Below are 20,338 nucleotides of genomic sequence, written 5' to 3' on the forward strand. Positions count from 1 at the left end.
TAGGGAGTGGATGAGAAAGTGGGTGAACGTAGAATTAGTGTAAATGGGTGATGGTTGGTCGGCATGGACTCGGTGGGCCGATAGGGCCAGGTATCCATGCTGTTTCTCTAAGCACTCTCCAGATACAACTGCAGATGGGTTGGAAGTACCTCAGGCTCCAGGTGCCGTGGGAAGAGCGACGTCGTGAGATACTTGTACAAGATCCGCATGTCATCCTGCTCCAGCCCGCTCCTGAAAGGAAGACTTGCATTTCTATAGTGCTCTTTACACAGCATTTCCATAGCACAACCTCAACTGCACTACCAATCCATAAAGTACTGAATTTAAACACGGCAAGATAACCACTCACAGCACTACGATTGTTTCCAATTCAAGACGAAATCAGGCCAAGAACTTGCTGACAGGGGTGGTGGTGGAGGCAGAGGCTTTTAGATAGGCACATGGATAAACAGGGAATGGAGGAATATGGATCACATGCAAGCAGAGGAGATTAGTTTAACTTGGGGGCATCACCTTCAGCACAGACATTGTCAAGCTGTTCTTTATTCGTGGGGCTAAAGAGACTTTAGACCCACGCCCCATGCTCCCTCAGGAGATGGAAGTGGGTGAATGGTCCTTGGGTGACATACGTTTGGTTTAACGAGGATGTTGCCAGGACTCAAGAGCCTAAGCTATAGGGTGAAGTTGAGCAGACCAACTCTTTATTCTTTGGAGCACAGGAGAGAGGTGATCTTATAGAGGTGTTCAAAATCATCAGAGGAATAGATAGAATTGAGAACCAGAGGACATAGGTTTAAGGTGAAAGGGGGGGGGGAGATTAAATAGGAACCCGAGGAGTAACTTTTTCACACAAAAGGTGATGAGTGTATTGAACGAGCTGCCAGAGGAGGTAGTTGAGGCAAGTACTATTGCAACATTTATTAAACATTTAGACAGGTACATGGGTTGGGCAGGTTTAGGTCGATATGAGCCAAATGCAGGCAGGTGGATCTAGTGTAGATGGGACATGTTGGTCAGTGTAGATGGGACATGTTGGTGGGCAAGTTGGGCCGATGGTCCTGTTTCCTCGCTGTATGACTCCATATTCCTATACTGGTTCAACCGACATTGAACGAAGAGAGACCCACCAGATGAGTTGATCGTTGTACAGGAACGCGGTGTACTTGACCAGCTCCAAGCTTTCCTCCATCCTGTTGACAAACGACTGGATTTTCAGGTAGGTCATCTTATCCAAGGGGAAGAAACTGATTCCCCCGAACACATCCAGCAGGTCACAGGAGTGCAGGTGCAATGTTTGCAAGTACTGCGGACAAATGAAGACCAGGAAAAACATGGGGTCAGAACGAAACACAAGAGACTGGAGACACATGGAACTGCAGATGCCGGCTTACAAAAAAAAAGTTTAGTTTAGTTTATATTATTGTCACGTGTACTGAGATACGGTGAAAAGTTTTTGTTTTTGTGCTGTGCAATCAAATCAGATAATACTGTACATGAATACAATGTAGCCTAGTACAGCAGGTAGAGCGAAGAGAAAAATACTCGAAGTAAAGGCCGGATGCTGAAATCTTGAGTAAAACACAAGGAGGAACTCAGCAGGCCAAGTGCTGAAGGAGATTACTGAGAGTGGTGGACGTCCATGATGGATACTGACCTCCCCACCATCAAAGGGATCTACAGGAGGCACTGCTTCAAAATGCAGCCAGCATCATCAGAGACCTACACCTCTCATTTCACTCCTGCCATCGAACAGAAAGCCGTGACCACCAGATTCAAGAACAGCTTCTTCCCAACAACCATCAGGATCTTGAACACTACACAACATTAACGGTGTGGTCACAGTGGCGCAGCAGTAGAGTTGCTGCCTTACAGCGAATGCAGCGCCGGAGACCCGGGTTCGATCCCGACTACGAGTGCTGTCTGTACAGAGTTTGCACATTCACCCCATGATCTACGTGGGTTTTCCCCAAGATCTTCGGTTTCCTCCCACACTCCAAAGACGCAGTTTGTAGGTTAATTGGCTTGGTAAATGTAAAAATTGTCCCTAGTGGGTGTAGTGTTAATGTGTGGGGATTGCTGGTCAATGCTGACTTGGTTGCCCGAAGGGCCTGTTTCCGCGCTGTATCTCTAAACTAAACTAACCTCAGCAACTATGAAGTTCTACGGACTGTCTTTGGTTGCGCGAAGGACTTTGGTTTGTTCATTAGTTATAGTTATTAATTCATTGGGAAAAAAAATCCTGCTTGTGTTATTGCATTTAGAGGCCCGTTAAACTGCTGCAAGTAAGAATTTCATTGTTTCGCTATTGGTACAATATTATGATAATTAAACACTCGTGACTCTTTTCTGATCCAGTGCAGTTTGTGGCCACTGCTTTAAGACAGTAAAGTTAAAATGAAATCTGAGCAGGCAACTCAATCCTGCCACATTTTATATTGAACATATTTTATATTGAAATACACTTGGGTTTAAATAAGAGAGTGAGGAAATTATTTTAAACTGTCTCACTGTCAGTTCCAATGAATTATTTAATTGCAACATTATACAAGATTCATTACAATGTTCGTTGCCACAAGCTGATATCAGGAGGGCTCATTTGAAGCACCAGACACTATAAATCAAGATGCCATACAGTATTGCGACTTGAGTTTGACTGGGGAGATATAATTCAAATAATGCACTGTAAAAAAAATTGGTTAGACCTGTTGGCTCTCAAATGGGTCATAAAAATGCAATGTTAAACTGGTCGTTAAAACTTCTGATTTCAGTGACATTTACCTGGCAGCATGTTTCGTGATTAAACTAATCCTAACATTCATTATTCAGGCTGAGATAACGACAAGGCAACAGGGATATTGGAGACTATGCGGAAGAGGGGATGAAAAGAAATTCAGCAATAAAGGTTCGACCCATTTAACACTCGATACAGTTTCAGACATACTTGATTGAATTGATTGAAAGATACAGCGTGGAAACAGGCCCTTCGGTTCACCTGGTCCACGCCAACCATCGATCACCTGTTCACACTAGTTCTGTTTTCCCACTTTCGCATCCACTCCCTATACTCTAGCGGCAAGTTACAGAGGCCGATTAACCTACAAACCCACACGCCTTTGGGACGCGCCCCGTTGCACTGTGGACAGCTTAATTGTATACATGTATGGTCTTTTCTTTGACGATAGCACACAAACACAAGCTTTTTACCGTGCCTCAGTACACGTGACAATAATAAACTAAACAGTCTCTCCTTACCTTTTAGAAACAGTTTAGTTTATTGTCGCCTGTACCGAAGTATAATGAAAAGCTTTTTGTTGTGTGCTAACCAGTCAGTGCAAAGAGTATGGATGATTACAATCGAGCCATCCAGAGTGTACAGATACAGGATAAAGGGAATAACGTATAGTGCAAGATAAAGTCCAGTGAAGCCAGATTAAAGATAGTCCGAGGGTCATCACTGAGGTAGCTAGTAGGTCAGGACTGCTCTCTAGTTGTTGGATTGGACTTGGTTTGGACCTGGCTTTCAATCAATTACGTTTTAAGTTTGATCACACTTCTGTGGAGCACCTTGGAACATTTTGTCTTTTAAAAAGAGGAAAATCGTTGCTAACAAGGGGGTCGAGAGGGAAAAAAGGGCAGCATGTTGGCACAGCGGTAGGGTTGCGGCGGCGCCTAACGGCAGCGGCTGACTAGCAGTCTGTCCGTCTTTTTTTTTCCTTTTTTTGTTGTGTGTCGGTGTTGGGATGGTTTTTATATATATTTTTTTGGTTGTGTATGTGTGGGAGGGGGTGGTGGTGTGGGTGGGGGGGAACTTTTCTCTTCCTCACGGCGCGGGGTGGGGCTCGGCTGCGGGGCCTAACATCCCCCGGTGCGGCTTGGCCGCTGGACTTTACATCGCCCGGTGCGGCTTGGCCGCTGGACTTAACAGTGCCCGGTGCAGCTCGGCTGCGGGGCTTAACATCGCCCGGTGCAGCTCGGCTGCGGGGCTTAACACCGCCCGGTGCAGCTCGGCTGCGGGGCTTAACACCGCCCGGTGCAGCTCGGCTGCGGGGCTTAACACCGCCCGGTGCAACTCGGCTGCGGGACTTAACATCGCCCGGTGCAGCTCGGCTGCGGGGCTTTACATCGCTGGTGCGGCTCGGCTGCGGGGCTTTACATCGCCCGGTGCGGCTCGGCCGCGGGGCTTTACATCGCCCGGTGCGGCTCGGCTGCGGGACTTTTCACCGCTGGTGCGGCTCGGCTGCGGGACTTGACATCGCCCGGTGCGGCTCGACCACGGGACTTAGCTGCGCAAGGCTTGGTCGCGGGCCTTTCATCGCCCGGTTCGGCCGCGAGACGTTTCAGCGCCCGGTGCGGGGACTGTGCGGGTCGGTCGGGGACGAGCTGTCTGTCCGTGGGCGTGGGGAAGAGAGTGGAAGTTTTGTTGCCTCCATCACAGTGAGGGGGTGTTTGGAGTCACTGTGATGGACGTTTGTGTTGGGGTTATGTGTCTTGTGTTCTTTTTTTTCTTTTTTCTATGACTGCTATGTAGTTTCGTTCGGTACTTCGGTACCGAACGACAAATAAAGCTCTGTTATACCTGTTATACCTGTTATACAGCGCCAGAGATCCGGGTTTCATCCTGACCACGGGTGCTGTCTGTATGGAGTTTGTACTTTCTCACTGTGACCGCGTGGGTTTACCAGTTCTGGTTTCCTCCACTGACGTACAGGTTTGTAGGCTGATTGGCTTGGTAAAATTGTAAATTGTCCCTGGTGTGTGTAGGATAGTGCTAGTGTACAGGGTGATCGCTGGTCGACATGGACTCGGTGGGACAAAGGGATCGTTTCTGCTCTGTATCTCTAAACTAAAAAACTAAAATAAAAGTCACGAGCTTTACCCTGTAGAAAAACTTCTGGATCCTCTGTTGCAGATGTTCGACGCCGCCAGCCTCTATCGACTTTACAAAGGTGCCGTTGAAGAGCTGAATATGCAGGAAAACCAGATGCCAACATTAAGCCGGGAAAGTTGGAGAGAAAAGAAAATGCGAAGAAGAAAATGGCTAGGAACTAGCCGATCCACATCACCTTGTACATGGAGTAGCACTGCTGGATTACGGCCCCGTAGACTGTGTCCTGGAAAGCAAGCAGACACACCGCGCGCCGGTGAAGGTCAGGTTTATGTGGCCCAAACAGATATAGCATGGAAACTGAGTCACTCTCTCCCATCACGCAAGAGGTACAGAAATGTGAAAACACACATCTTCAATTCAGGGACAGTTTCTTCCCAGCTGTTAACAGGGCAACTGAACCATTCTATCAACGACTACAGTGCGATCCTGAGCTATTATCTACCTCATTGGAGATCCTTGGACTTTCTTTAATCAGACTTTACGGGACTTTATCGTGCACTGAACGTTATTCCCTTTATCATGAATCTGTACACTGTGGACGGCCTGATTATAATCATGTATGGTCTTTGCGCTGACTGGTAAGCATAAAACAAAAGCTTTTCACTGTGCCTTGGTACACATGAAAATAAAATAAACTAAACATACCAACCGGTCGCTTCAGGACCATGAAATACATAATATGAATTGGTTTACAATGTTATTTCAGACTTCTGTTTATTTAATGGCAAATGAATTGAAACATAGCTACTCTGCGTAGGAAACACCAAATGAGACAGTTTGCAGCCAGTAGGGGCAGCACAGTGGCACAGCAATAGAGTTGCTGCCTCACACACCAATGACCCGAGTTTGATCCTGACTACGAATGCTGCCTGTATGTAGTTTGACTGTGTGGGTTATAGACAATAGGTGCAGGAGGAGGCCATTCGGCCCTACGAGCCAGAACCACCATTCAATGTGATCATGGCTGATCATTCTCAATCAGTACCCCGTTCCTGCCTTCTCCCCATACCCCCTGACTCTGCTATCCTTAAGAGCTCTATCTAGTTCTCTCTTGAATGCATTCAGAGAATTGGCCTCCACTGTCTTCTGAGGCAAAGAATTCCACAGATTCACAACTCTCTGACTGAAAAAGTTTTTCCTCATCTCCGTTCTAAATGGCCTACCTCTTATTCTTAAACTGTGGCCCCTGGTTCTTGACTCCCCCAACATTGGGAACATGTTTCCTGCCTCTAACGTGTCCAACCCCTTAATAATCTTATATGTTTCGATAAGATCCCCTCTCATCCTTCTAAATTCCAGTGTATACAAGCCTGGTCACTCCAGTCTTTTAACATATGACAGTCCCGCCATTCCAGGAATTAACCTAGTAAACCTACGCTGCAAGCCCTCAATAGCAAGAATATCCTTCCTCAAATTTGGAGACCAAAACTGCACAGTACTCCAGGTGCGATCTCACTAAGGCCCTATACAACTGCAGAAGGACCTCTTTGCTCCTATACTCAACTCCTCTTGTTATGAAGGCCAACATTTCATTGGCTTTCTTCACTGCCTGCTGTACCGCATGCTTCCTTTCAGTGACTGATGCACTAGGACACCCAGATCTCGTTGTACGTCCCCTTTTCCTAACTTGACACTATTCAGATAATAATCTGCCTTCCTATTCTTACCACCAAAGTGGATAACCTCACATTTATCCACATTAAACTGCATCTGCCATGCATCCGCCCACTCACACAACCTGACAAAGTCACCCTGCAACCTCACAGCATCCTCCTCACAGTTCACACTACCACCCAGCTTTGTATCATCTGCAAATTTACTAATGGTACTTTTAATCCCTTCATTCAAGTCATCAATGTATATTGTACATTCCAAAGACGTGCAGGTGCAGGTTTGTAGTATAATAGTGTGCAGGGTAAAACTGGTGTACAGGTGATCGTTGGTCAATGCAGGCACGGTGGGCTGAAGGGCCTGTTTACACGCTGTACCTCGAAACTAAACTGAAGTAGAATACTTATTGATAGAGTTTGCACTAACTTCCTGGCAAGGTTATACAACCAAATAATAATTTCCAATTGATTCTGTACCATGATGTATATCGAGTTAAGTGGGTTATAAGAAGTTATTTCAAAATTCACTTTAGTTAATGGCAGAGGAATGAAGCATGTCTACTTAATTGGAAATGCCAAATTAGACTGCTTGCCATAAGTAGAATACCCTTTTCATACCATTTGCACTAACGTTTCCTGATAAGGTTATATAAACAATGATTCACACTAGTTCAATGTTATACCCTGTTATCATCCACTCCTTACACACGAGGAGCAATTTAGAGAGGGCCAATTAACCTACAAACCCACACATCTTTGGAATATAGGGGGAAACCGGACCACCCAGCGGAACCCACGCGGTTACAGGCAGAACATGCAAACTCCACACTGACTGTGTCTGAGGTCAAGATCGAACCCGGGTCTCTGGTCTGCGAGGTCGCACCTCTACCTACTGCACCACTGTGTCGCTTTAACAGTGTTGCTACGTGTTGACAGCTAATCTCACACTCTGGTTCTGTAGTCATAGAGTCATACAGCATTGAAACAGGCCTTTCAGTCCAACATGTCCATGCTGTTCAAAATGCTCCGTTTAAGCTAGTCCTATTTGCGCACATTTGCCCATATCGTTCTAAACTTTTGCTATCCATGTACCTGTCCAAGTGTCTTTCAAATGTTTTCATAGTCCCAGCCTCAACTACCTCCTCTGACAGCTTGTTCCATTTCCCACCATCCTTTGAGTAAAACAGGTTGCCCTTCAAGTTCCTATTAAATCTTGCCCCTCTCACCTTAAAGCCATATCCTCTGGTTCTTGATTCCTGGGTAAAGGAATGTGCATTTACCCTATCTATTCCACTCCTGATTTTATACACCTCTATGCGATCACCCCTCAGCCTCTTGCACTCCAAGAAATAGTCCTAGTCTGCCCAATCACTCAAAGAGTCAAAGAGCGTGGAAACAGGCCCTTCGGTCCCACCTGCCTGCTTTTGGATCTAAACCTAGATCCATGTTTAAATGTTTCTTAAACGTCGCGATAATACCTGACTCAACTACCTCCTCTGGCAGCTTGTTCCATACACCCACGAATCTTTGTGTAAAAAAGTTACCCCTCAGGTTCCCATTAAATCTTTCCCCCCTCACCTTACACCTATTTCCTCTGGTTCTTGATTTCCCCAACTTTGGGCAAGAGACTCTGTGCATTTACCCGAATTATTACTCTCATGATTTTGTACACCTATTTAAGATCACCCCCCCATCCTCCTGCACTCCAAGGAATAGAGTCCCAGCCTGTTCAACCTCTCCCTATAGCTCGGTCTCTCGAGTCCTGGCAACATCCTGGTAAATCCTCTCTGCACACTTTCTAGCTTGACAACATTGACTCTCTCTACAGCTCAGGCCCTCAAGTCCTAGCAAAACCCTTATAAATCTTCTCTGCACTATTTCCAATTGTCTGTAACTGTAGAACGCCTGGTGAAATGTAACTCTGGGACTGGAGCAGATTACAAAGCAGTTGCCAACTAACCAGTAATTCATCCTCCTGGTACTCCGGTACCCGAGTGCCATCCTTGCTCACCCTTTCGATCATAGGATTTGACACCACCTGGACAGTGAAACACAGAGCAGTGGCTGTAACAGCACAGAAACAAAGACCGTCTCCATAGGGTGCAAGGAAGGGGGATGGGGAAAGGCAGAGGAAGGGAAGGAGGGTGTATCGGGTGAAGGGGGGAGACGAACAAAAGACGAGGGGTGGGAAAAACAGTGCAATTTATTCACAGAAAGCTCCCACTAACACCATGAGGTTAGTGACTCAATGATCTTGTGATGAGATACAACTGCAGATGCTGGTTTACAAAAAGAAATGGTAGAGTAACTCAGCGGGTCAGGCAGCATCTCTGGAAAACATGGATCGGTGATGTTTTGGGTCAGGACCCTTCAGACTGATTGTGGTGGTAGGGGTTGGGGGCGTGGGAGGAAACTGGTAGAGCGGAGGGGGCAGGACAAAGCCAGAAAGCCAGACTTTGCCCTGGTCCCACCTCTCTCTCCCAGCTTCCTTCAAGGATTTTACCTGCACCCACCTCTCTTCCAGCTTTCCAACCCCACCACAATCAGTCTGAAAAAGTGTCCCGACCTGAAACGTCACCTATCCATGCTCTCCAGCGATGCTGTCTGACCCATTGCATTACTCCACCAGTTTGTGTAATAATCTAGTGATGTTAGGCAAGAGATAAATATTGGCCAGGATAATGATGGGAACTTCTCTGTTTTGCGTCAAAATACGATGAGGACTTTGAAGGCTATTTGAGGGAGCAAACAGGAGGTCATTGTAGAGAAGAAGCTTCCTCCCTTGACAACACTCTGAAACGTTAATCAGAGTTACAAGATTATGTCCCTGGGTAGCAAAAACTCCATGACCGTCTCATTTAAGAGGCAAGAGTGCTGCGTTTAGAGCAAGTGTCAGCACAGATCGGCGGCACAGTGGAGCAGCGGTAGAGTTGCTGCCTTACAACGTCAGAGACCCAGGTTCGATCCTGACTAAGGGTGCTGCCTCTACGGAGTTGGTATGTTTTCCCAGTGACTGCGGGGTTTTTCTCCGGATGCTCCGGTTTCCTCCCACACTCCAAAGATGTGTAGATTTGTAGGTTAATTGACATTGGTTAAAAAAAATTGTAAATTGTTCCTGGTGTGTAGGATAGTGCTAGTGTACGGGGTGATCGCTGGTTGGCGCGGACTTGGTGGGCTGAAAGGCTTGTTTCCGCGCTGTATCTCTGAAGTCTAAAAGTCTAAGATTGCTTTCATCTCACGCTGGGACAACCAAGATTGGATCAGAACTAGTGTAATCGGTCATAGTCGAGCAGTCTCCTGACAACGGATCAGCCTCAAGACATGTGCAATGTACAAGCGAGAATTCCAGATGTCACACTGTTATGCAAACCACATTCTGTGCACAGTACGTCATGCAAGGTGTACCATAACCATCCAGAAATTCCCCTCAGCTTCGTAAAAGAACTGCCTGTTCTTCTGCGTGTGCAGGGACTTTGCGGGCTTGTTGGGGCAAAAGGTCCTGCAAACAACAGGAGAAAATCGCAGGTTAGTCTCGACCTAGAATCAGCAGCAACTATAGCCCAGTAATACCTGCATCTCTACAAAAAAATACTTGCATACGATTAGGACAAGTTGGCATACAACCGTGATAATGACAGGATCAGCTGTACTTAGAGTCAGTCATACAGCCTGGAAACAGACCCTTTGGCTCAACTTGCCCACACCGACCAACATGCCCCATCTACACTACTCCACCTGCCCGTATTTGGTCCATATCCCTCTAAACTTGTCCTATCTTTTTAGTTTAGTTTAGTTTAGTTCAGAGATACAGTGTGGGAACAGGTCCTTCGGCCCACCGAGTTCGCGCCGACCAGCGATCCCCACAAATTAGCACTATCCTACACGCACTAGCGACTATTTTTACATTTACCAAGCCAATTAACCATTACGTCTTTGGAGTGTGGGAGGAAGCCGAAGATCTCGGAGAAAACCCACGCAGGTCACGGGGAGAATGTACAAACTCCGTGGTCGGGATCGAACCCGGGTCTCCGGCGCTGCATTCGCTGTAAGGCAGCAACTCTACCGCTGTGCCACCGTGACCGCCCTATCCATGTACCTGTCCAAATATCTCTTAAACACTGCGATAGTACCTGCAATATTGGTTGACTATCAGCTTGAGCACCTGAAGTACTCTTCTTTTCGGCAGGATCTGACCTATCCACACAGACAGGGCCTCCATTTCACACCATCCAAAAGAGGGACCCTTGAAATGTGCAGCTGTCTTTCACCCTTGTACAGAAAACAATCACATGGATGGGGCGGCACAGTGGTTGAGTTCCTGCCTTACAGCGCCAGAGACCCAGATTCGATCCCGGCTACGGGTGCTTTCTGTGTGTGGAGTTGGCACATTCTCCCTGTGACCGCATGGGTTTCCTCCCACATCCTAAAGACGTGCAAATTCGTAGGTTAATTGGCTACTATAAATCCCCCCAGTGTGCAGGAAGTGGATAAGTGGGATAACGTAGAACTACTGTGAACGGGTAATTGATGGACTTGTTTCCATTCTGTATCTCTAAACTAAAGATAATGGTGAATTGACCTTGAATTCAGCTTTAATTTGGTGCCCATTTTGCTTCAAAATCACAACCCGCCTGTAAATCAAAACTCTGCTCCAGTCTTGAATAAACTTGATTGACTGATTGATTGAAAAATACAGTACACGTACAGGCCCTTCGGCCTGCTATGTTCATGCCGAACATGATGCTAAGATAAACTAATCTCCTCTGCCTGCACATGATCCATGTCCCTTGATTCCCTGCATATCCCTGTGCCTATCAAAAAGCCTCTTAAACACCACTATCGTATCTGCCTCCACCACCATCCCCGGAAGCTGGTTCAAGGCATCTCTGTGTAAAAAAAATCGTTCTCTGCACATCTCCTTCAAACCTTGTATCTTATTTTTAATTGTATTTGTTTTTTTAATTTACCGACAATGGAATAATTAAATTCTTACAGCAGCATTACAGGCCTGTAAACACAATACACATAGAAATATATAATATATATCTTGTAAATAAAAAAATCCTGAGCAAATTCCTTACCTTGTAAACTGCACTATTGCTTCACACAGTCCAACATTCCTAATCTTTTCGTTTTTATCAACCTCACTGGGATGATAAAACAGGATCTTTTTCTCCTCCTGAAATATGAACCACGAGTTAGTCATTCACGATGACCTACTCAACAACTAAAACTTGCTTCACAATAGCATCCTTAGAAGGTGGTAGAGTGGTGCAGCAGTAGAATTGCTGCCTTATAGCACAAGAGACCCGGGTTTCATCCTGAATATGGGTGCTGTTTGCATGGAGTTTGTACGTTCTCCCTGTGACCACTTGTGTTTTTCTCCGGGTGCTCCAGTTTCGTCCCACATCCTAAAGACGTGCTGGTTTGTAGGTTAATTAACTTCCTTAAATGGCCCCTAGTGTGCAGAATATAAAAATCGGGATAACAGGTGGACTAGTGCAGATGGGGCATGTTGTTTGGTGCAGACTCGGTGGGCTGTTAGATTACACACAGAAAGTGAGCTACATGACCGCTTAAACTTGCAGGAAATATGAATTTTGCGCAGAAGGAAAATGCAAGTCCAATCTGCAGCTGTCACCTCCCCACTCCCCAGCTCCCGGGGGTGAGTGGAAGCTACGCCCATATCTGGCCATATGGTGAAGGGACCGGCGCTGGGGAAGGTGGGGAGTCTCAGTATTGTTGTGGACACAGGGAAGTACCTGGGCCACCACCATGTACCTGAGACCCAGTTGAGTGCATGGATGGAGGTTGGTGGGAAGTTGGCGCACTGTGAACGGGGTCGCAGCCAGCGATCCAAAATCTGAGCTGCTCTCCAGGGTGGGGGCTCTGGGTTTAGGTTAAGGTTAGGTGGAATGTGCAGACATGCTGGTAGTTATGCGGGAATAGGGAAGAGAAGGGAGAAGGTGGTGGTAAACAAAGGGGAGGTGGAGCAGATGAGGGAAGGGAGGGTTTTTAGGGTTGAGGGAAGGGAGGGGATTTAGGGACGAGGTAAAGAAAGAGAAGATAAAGTAAGGGAGGGGAGTGGGGGAGTAGTTGGAAGGAAGGAAGTGGGGATGAGAGAAGGGATAGGCTGAGGAAAGGGAGAGGGCAGGTGAGGGGAAAGGTGAGGGTAGAGAAGGACATGAGAAGTGAGGGGAGAGGATGTGAGGGAAAGGAAGAAAGACATAAGGAGAAGGGTGGGGAGCGGGGCCTTCAGGTGAGGTGATGGACAGGCCATCTTTCACCATGCCAGGTAGCTGCTGTTTGGCTGTTCACCACCCAGCCAGCCCATTGTGGGCAAAACATAAACACTGTAGGAAGACTAGAAGACAGGGGAACAGAATTAGGCCATTTAGGCCATCAAGTCTACTTTGCCATTCAACCATGGCTGATCTATTTTCTCTCTCAACCACATTCTATTGTCTTCTTTCTCCTGGTAACCTAATCAAGACCTATCAATCTCTGCCTCAAAAATACCCAATGTCTTGGCCTCCACCGCTGTCTGTAGCAATGAATTCCAGATTCACTACCCATTTCTCCTCATCTCCATTTTGAATGTATGACTTTATATTCTGATGCTGTGACCTCTGGTTCTGGACTCTCCTAATACTGGAAACATTATTTCCACATCCACTCTATCTAGGGCCTAGATACCAATCATAAAAGTAATGCTTGCTAGGCAATCTTCTTTATAAGAAACAAAATTCGTAAAGTGAAACACTTGGTAGTTATAGCTGAGACTGAGACACATGAGAGCAGGTTGAAAAAACGAAGCAACGAAAGCCGTGGGAGTACGCGCGCGTGTGTTCACAACTGATCCGGCCCGCATGAAGTCGCATTTTGCCCATTCCGGCCCGTGACCTAAAATGAGTTTGACACCCCTGCTCTAAACAAAATTCAGTAAACACCTTAAAGGCAAAACTCAGCTCTGTTAACCAGTCAAAATGTAACACCAATGTGGATAAATGTGAGGTTTTCCACTTTGGTGGCAAGAACAGGAAGGCAGATTATTATCTGAATGGTGTCAAGTTAGGAAAAGGGGACATACAACGAGTTCTTGGTGTCCTAGTGCATCAGTCACTGAAAGGAAGCAAGCAGGTACAGCAGGCAGTGAAGAAAGCTAATGGCATGTTGGCCTTCATAACAAGAGGAGTTGAGTATAGGAGCAAAGAGGTCCTTCTGCAGTTGTACAGGGCCCTGGTGAGAACACACCTGGAGTATTGTGTGCAGTTTTGGTCTCCAAATTTGAGGAAGGACATTTTTGCTATTGAGGGAGTGCAGCGTAGATTCACAAGATTAATTCCCGGGATGGCAGGATTGTCGTATGTTGAAAGAATGGAGAAGGAATAGGTGACATTTCGGGCCGAGACCCTTCCTCAGAGCCAAAACATCACTTATTCCTTTTCTCCAGAGATGCTGCCTGACTACTGAGTTACTCCAGCAGTTTTGTGTCTATCTTCGGTGTAAACCAGCATCTGCAGTTCCTTCCAACACATAGAACTAATGTGAACAGGTTGGCATGGGCTCTTGGGCTGAAGGACGTTTCCATGCGGCATTTCTAAAACACAAACGATCATGGAGGGATTTGAAAATTAGGTTGAGAATTTTCAAGTTAGTATAACTTTTTATACACAGATGATGGTGCATATATGGAATGAACTGCCAGAAGAAGCTGTAAAGGCAGGTACAATTACAATGTTTAAAAGACATTTAGATAGGTACATGGATAGGAAAGGTTTCGAGGGAAGTGGGCCAAATGTAGGCAAATGCGACTAGCTCAGAAAGATATCTTGGTCGTCATGGAGGAATTGGGCCGAAGGGCCTGTTTCCATGCTGTGTGACTGGACCTGGAAGGTAGTGTCAGCCAGAAGACATAAGGCTGATGGATCAACACAAGGCAGGCGAATCCAGGCTCGAAAGCTGAAGGCGAATGTGCGTCGCCCCAATCTAGGACATTAGTTAGAGACAGCAGGCCGTTGCTCCTGGTACATCGAGCTTACCTCACCTTCCTTTGGTCCGAGCTGTGGGTTATAAATGAAAAAGCTCGACAGCGAGGGAGGAAACTGCTTCTCTTGTGCTGTTGTCATTCTGGGGCTTGTCAAAGAGAGAAGGAACAGGAAGGTTTAAGCGCTCCATTCAAGAAAAACATTAATCAAGAAAAACATTAATCATCAGGACAGGATCAGCTGAAACAAGGCTCATTATTTATAACTTATTAATTCCCTTGAATTTCGTGGTTTGCTAGACCTTTTGAAAGTCTCCAACACTGATGAGTCACAAGTAGTCCAGATTGCCTTCACTGAAGATATTAGGCCGGCACAGTGGCACAACTGTAGAGCCGCTGCCTTGATCCTGACTACAGGTGCTCCTCAACTTACGATGGGGCTACGTTCCGAGAAACCCATCGGAAACCGAGAATATCGTAAGTCGAAATGCATTGAATGCACGTGATCACGTGGCCGGAAGCGAGCTGCGGCTAGCTGCCGTTTGCACCATCGCAAAGTCGAAATATCGTAAGTCAAATCATCGTAAGGCCTGTACAAGCACCTGTACATGATTTATCTTACACACTAGGCACAATTTACCAAAGCCATTAACCTAAAACCTGTATGCCTTTGGAGTGTGGGAGGAAACCAGAACACCCGGAGAAAACCCACACACGGAGAACATGCATACAGCACCCGTAGTCAGGATCCTACCCGGGTCTCTGGCACTGTGAGGCAGCAGCTCTACCAGCTGCCTCACTGTGCCGCCCCCAATCATGGTTCAGATTATTTGTGACAATATGACTGTGGCACAGAAAAGCACACAAGAATTTAAACATTGGTTTGTTTCCCACACACATTCCCTGATGTGCCGACTATTTTGAGCATTTTCTGTTTTTATTTCTGATTTCCAGCATTTGTAATTTTTAAACATTTTCATTCTGTTTTAATTTATGTCCGATTCTGTTCCTGTGATGCTTTTTGCTATAAGTTATATAAATACTGACACAAAGTGCTGGATTAATTCAGCGGGTCAGACAGCATCCCAGGAGAAAATGGATAGGCGACATTTTGGGTTGGGGCCCTTTGTGATCCAAAACGTCACTATCCATGTTCTCCAGGGATGCCACCTGATTCCGCTGAGTTACTCCAGCAAATTTTCCCTTTTTTTTGTAAACCAACATCTGCAGCTTCATGTTTCTACATTATATAAATACAGTAAAACCTCGTAATAACAGACCATGGTGGGGGGGAGGGGCAGGAATGGTGTCTGTTATTGCCAATTATCTGCTATAACTGATTAAGTTATTTTCATTGTATAAGTACTAGAAATAAACTGCAGTTACTGGCTGATACACAATAGGACACAGAGTGCTGGAGTAACTCAGCAGGTCAGGCAGCAACTCTGGAGAATATGGATATGTGAGGTTTCGGGTCGAGACCCTTGTTCAGACTCCCGGACCGGAACTGAGCCTGGAACTGAGCCCTGAGGGTGCAGAGTTCCTAAGGGTCATCCAGGAGGGCTTTTTGAGCCAATATGTTGAAAGTCCAACAAGGGAGGGAGCGGTATTGGATTTAATCTTGGGAAATGAGGCCGGACAGGTGGCTGAAGTGTCAGTGGCAGAGCATTTTGGTGACAGTGATCACAATTCAGTGATTTTTAAGGTGGTAATGGAAAAGGATAAAGAGGGACCAGAGGAAAAAGGAAAATTTCTAAATTGGGGCAAGGCCGATTTTAATCTGATAAGGCAGAAGTTGGCCCTGGTGGACTGGGATCAGCTTCTCGTGGGGAGGACCGCATCAGAACAGTGGGAGCCATTCAAAGGAATAATTGAAAAAGTACAGAGGAAGCATGTTCCCCTAAAGTTTAAGGGTGGGACAAACAAGTCCAAAGAACCTTGGATGTCGAACGATATAGTAGGATTGATTCGAAAAAAAAGGGGGGCTTTTGGAAGGCATAACAAACTTAAGGCACAGACATCATTAGAGGAATACAGAAGGTGTAGGGCGGTTCTTAAAAAAGAAATTAGGAGAGCAAAAAGGGGCCATGAGATAGCACTAGCGGGCAAAATAAAAGAAAATCCCAAAGTGTTCTATAAGTATATCAAGGGCAAGAGGATAACGAGGGAAAGAGTGGGGCCCATCAGGGACCATAGTGGAAAGCTGTGTGTGGAGCCAGAGGATGTAGGAGATGTTTTAAATGATTTTTTTGCATCTGTTTTTACGAGGGAGGAGGGCGATGCGGACTTAGAAATGGAGCAGGAGGGTTGTGATGTTCTTGAGCATATTGCTATTGACAGGGAGGCGGTGGCTCTGGCAGGCTTAAAAGTGGATAAGTCTCCGGGCCCTGACGAGATGTATCCCAGGATGCTGAGAGAGGCAAGGGAGGAGATTGCGGGGGCTCTGGCACAAATTTTCATAGCCTCTCTTGCAACAGGGGATGTACCGGAGGACTGGAGGATAGCTAATGTGGTGCCATTATTTAAAAAGGGCAGTAGGGATAAACCTGGGAACTACAGGCCAGTGAGTCTGACATCGGTGGTGGGGAAGCTGCTAGAAAAGATTCTGAGGGACAGAATCAGTCTTCACTTGGAGGATCGAGGGTTAATTAAGGATAGTCAACATGGCTTTGTTAATGGAAGGTCGTGTCTGACTAACTTGATTAAAATTTTTGAAGGGGTGACCAAGGAGGTAGATAGGGGTAGTGCAGTGGATGTGGTATACATGGATTTCAGTAAGGCTTTTGACAAGGTCCCACACAGGAGACTAGTCAAGAAGATAAGAGCCCATGGGATCCAGGGCACCTTGGCAAAATGGATAAAAAAACTGGCTTAGTGACAGAAGGCAGAGGGTGATGGTAGAAGGGTGCTTCTGTGACTGGAGGCCGGTGTCCAGTGGGGTGCCGCAGGGATCGGTGTTGGGTCCCTTACTGTTTGTAATCTACATAAATGATCTGGATGTCAACGTACAGGGCATGATCAGCAAGTTTGCAGATGACACAAAGGTAGGGGGGTGGTGAATAGCGAGGAAGGGATCTGCAAGCTGCAGGAAGATATAGATGAGATGGTCAGATGGGCGGAGCGGTGGCAGATGGAATTTAATCCTGAAAAGTGCGAGGTGATGCACTTTGGCAGAAATAATTTGGAGAGGGAGTACACCATGAATGGAAGGACCCTAGGGAAGACAGGGGTACAGAGGGACCTTGAAGTACAGGTGCACAAGTCCTTGAAGGCAGCAGGACAGGTGGACAGGGTGGTCAAAAAAGCATATGGGTTACTGGCCTTCATTAGCCGGGGCATCGAATATAAAAGTAGGGGGGTATTGTACAGAACACTGGTGAGGCCACAGCTGGAGTATTGTGTACAGTTCTGGTCACCACATTATAGAAAGGATGTGATAGCTTTGGAGAGGGTGCAGAGGAGATTCACCAGGATGCTGCCAGGGATGAAGGGCCTCGGCTATGAGGAGAGACTGAGCAGACTGGGGTTGTTTTCCCTGGAGCAGAGAAGGCTGAGAGGGGACATGATCGAGGTGTACAAGATCATGAGGGGCATAGATAAGGTAGATGGCGGGGAACTTCTTCCACTGGTGGAAGGTTCAACAACGAGGGGACATAGATACAGGGTAAGGGGAGGGAGGTTTCGGGGGGATGTGAGAAAGAACTTTTTCACCCAGAGGGTGGTTGGAGTCTGGAACTCACTGCCTGGGGTGGTGGTGGAGGCGGGAACACTCACAACGTTTAAGAGGCATTTGGATGGGCACTTGAAATGCTACAGCATTCAGGGCTACGGTCCAAATGCGGGAAAATGGGATTCAAATTAGACTGTGTTTGGTAACGGGCGGCGCGGACACGATGGGCCGAAGGGCCTTTTTCTGTGCTGTAGGACTCTATGACTCTATGAATCCAGGTGAGTTGACGGCCCTGGCCTGCTGGCAGCAGGGGGAGAGGCGAGGATCGGCGGAGTCGATGGTCGCGTCCTGCGTGCTGGTGAGGGTCAGTGGTGACAGGCACGACCTGCAAGTGGCCAAGGAAGCAGTAGGTCTCACCTGGAAGGGGCCGGGGAGGCGGCTCGAGCCAAGTGTGGCACCAGCATCCGTTGGTAGGTCTGTCCGCTGTAACCAAAATCCGTTCTAAAGAGGTTCGTTAAAATGAAGGTTTACTGTACTGTAACTCTTTTTTCCTTGACACATTGTAAATCAGTGTGTCTGCTCTCCCCATTCAACCATATGAATACAGAAATAACCAGCTTGGAAAATTACCTTGTCATCAACATCGGCGATGTTTTAATTCAATTACTTTCTCTACCTCGGTGCTGAAGCACATTACTCAAGTCTCAGACAACCATCTACTGAGAAAGAGAGAGAAAGAGAGAGCACTGTCAGAGGAAGAGGTCCATTTCCCTCCGCTGCTTACGGCCGAGCTCCTGACCGCTCCATCAATTGGAAAGGGCCAAGGGCGGATCCGAGGGACAACGTTCTTTGGCTTGGATGGAGGATGGGGAATGAGACAAGGAAAGATGGGGTAAGGTTGTCCAGAGTACAATTCCCTGGCTTTGGCCTAATCAATGTTTCATACATGTTTGAGGAGTTTCGGTATGTCGACGCATACTCTCTTGAACCCACAGTAGAAAACATATTGACTTGTTGCATCACGGCCTAGTTCGGCAAGTCAAACTCCCAGGAATGAAGGAGATTACAGAGAGTGGTGGACACTGCCCAGTCCATCATGGGTACTGACCTCCCCACCATTGAAGGGATCTGCAGGAGGTGCTGCCCCAAAATGCCACCCAATATCGTCAAAAAAACCCACACCACCATGGCAACGCTCTCATTTCACTTCTACCATTGGGAAGAAGGTAGAGGAGCCTGAAAACTGTGACCACCTGTCTCAAGAACAACTTCTTCCCAACAACTATCAGGCTCTTGAACACTACACAACACTAACCTCAACTATGAACTTCTATGGACTGTCTTTGTTTGCACTCAGGACTTTGGGCTTTTTTTTGCACTAGTATTGTGGTTATTAATTTATTAATTTTTTGCTTATTATCTATATGGATTGTGATTACAGGCCTGTTATGCTGATGCAAGCAAGGATTTTAATGTAACATTGTCGGTTCATATGATGATTAAATAATCTTGACTCCTACTGAATATAAAGAAACAGTTTCTAACCACATCTATTCTAGTTATTCTCAGTCTTGCTACGTATTATCTCCTAAAAGTGGCTTTGTGGCACTATTTTTGACATTTTTGGGTAAGAAGGTTTAAGGCCATTCCAAAAGCTCCAACATTAAACAGTGCTGCATCTCTCACAGGGAACTCCTACCTCGTCACCTATAATGTACAAAGCTCCCTGTTCACTGGTTATGTATTCAAGGCTAACTCTACAAGTTCTCCTTCTGAGGAAGTAACGGCATTGTTGTGCTTTCTTAACCGTAGCGTTAATGTGATTGGACCTGGACAAGACTATTGTCGATATTTATGCCTAGGAACTTGTTTCAAGGGCACTTTAATGTCATGCGTGTACCTAGGTACGGCAAAATTCTCTTTTCGCATACAGTTCAGTAAAAATCTTACTATATATAGGCACAATCTACTGACGAACAAGAGTGTAAGAATCAAAGGTAGATCATAAAATGCTGGAGTAACTCAGCGGGACAGGCAGCATCTCTGGAGAGAAGGAATGGGTGCAAGAATAGTAGATTATGCTGAGGCAGTACACAAGAATCGCCACGTTTCTGGCGCCATCTTGTACCCTTCAAGTTCAGAGATGTTTAAACCTATTAACCACTTGGATTGCAGTGGCTTCA

The 20,338-nt window shown here is 46.4% G+C and overlaps 1 protein-coding gene across 8 annotated transcripts in view; it reads right to left on the reverse strand.

Annotated features, from left to right (window-relative positions):
• Positions 1–20,338, reverse strand: part of ccz1 (CCZ1 vacuolar protein trafficking and biogenesis associated) — a 40,263-nt gene that overhangs the window by 17,809 nt on the left and 2,116 nt on the right. Inside the window, exons 2-11 of one of the 8 annotated variants that reach the window (XM_078418067.1) lie at positions 18,786–18,874; positions 18,573–18,656; positions 14,541–14,634; positions 11,580–11,677; positions 9,904–9,997; positions 8,459–8,536; positions 5,064–5,111; positions 4,877–4,960; positions 1,128–1,303; positions 150–231 (exon numbers count right to left, since the gene is read on the reverse strand). In XM_078418067.1, the coding sequence (XP_078274193.1) occupies positions 150–231; positions 1,128–1,303; positions 4,877–4,960; positions 5,064–5,111; positions 8,459–8,536; positions 9,904–9,997; positions 11,580–11,677; positions 14,541–14,634; positions 18,573–18,656; positions 18,786–18,799 (852 nt within the window). In that variant the 5' untranslated portion in view covers positions 18,800–18,874. Of the gene's footprint in view, positions 1–149; positions 232–1,127; positions 1,304–4,876; positions 4,961–5,063; positions 5,112–8,458; positions 8,537–9,903; positions 9,998–11,579; positions 11,678–14,540; positions 14,635–18,572; positions 18,657–18,785; positions 18,875–20,338 lie in introns of those variants that run through there. The other 7 variants (XM_078418068.1, XM_078418069.1, XM_078418070.1 and 4 more) reach the window with 7 other exon arrangements.

Source organism: Rhinoraja longicauda, chromosome 21 (assembly GCF_053455715.1).
Source record: "Rhinoraja longicauda isolate Sanriku21f chromosome 21, sRhiLon1.1, whole genome shotgun sequence".
Classification (NCBI taxonomy): Eukaryota; Metazoa; Chordata; class Chondrichthyes; order Rajiformes; family Arhynchobatidae; genus Rhinoraja; species Rhinoraja longicauda.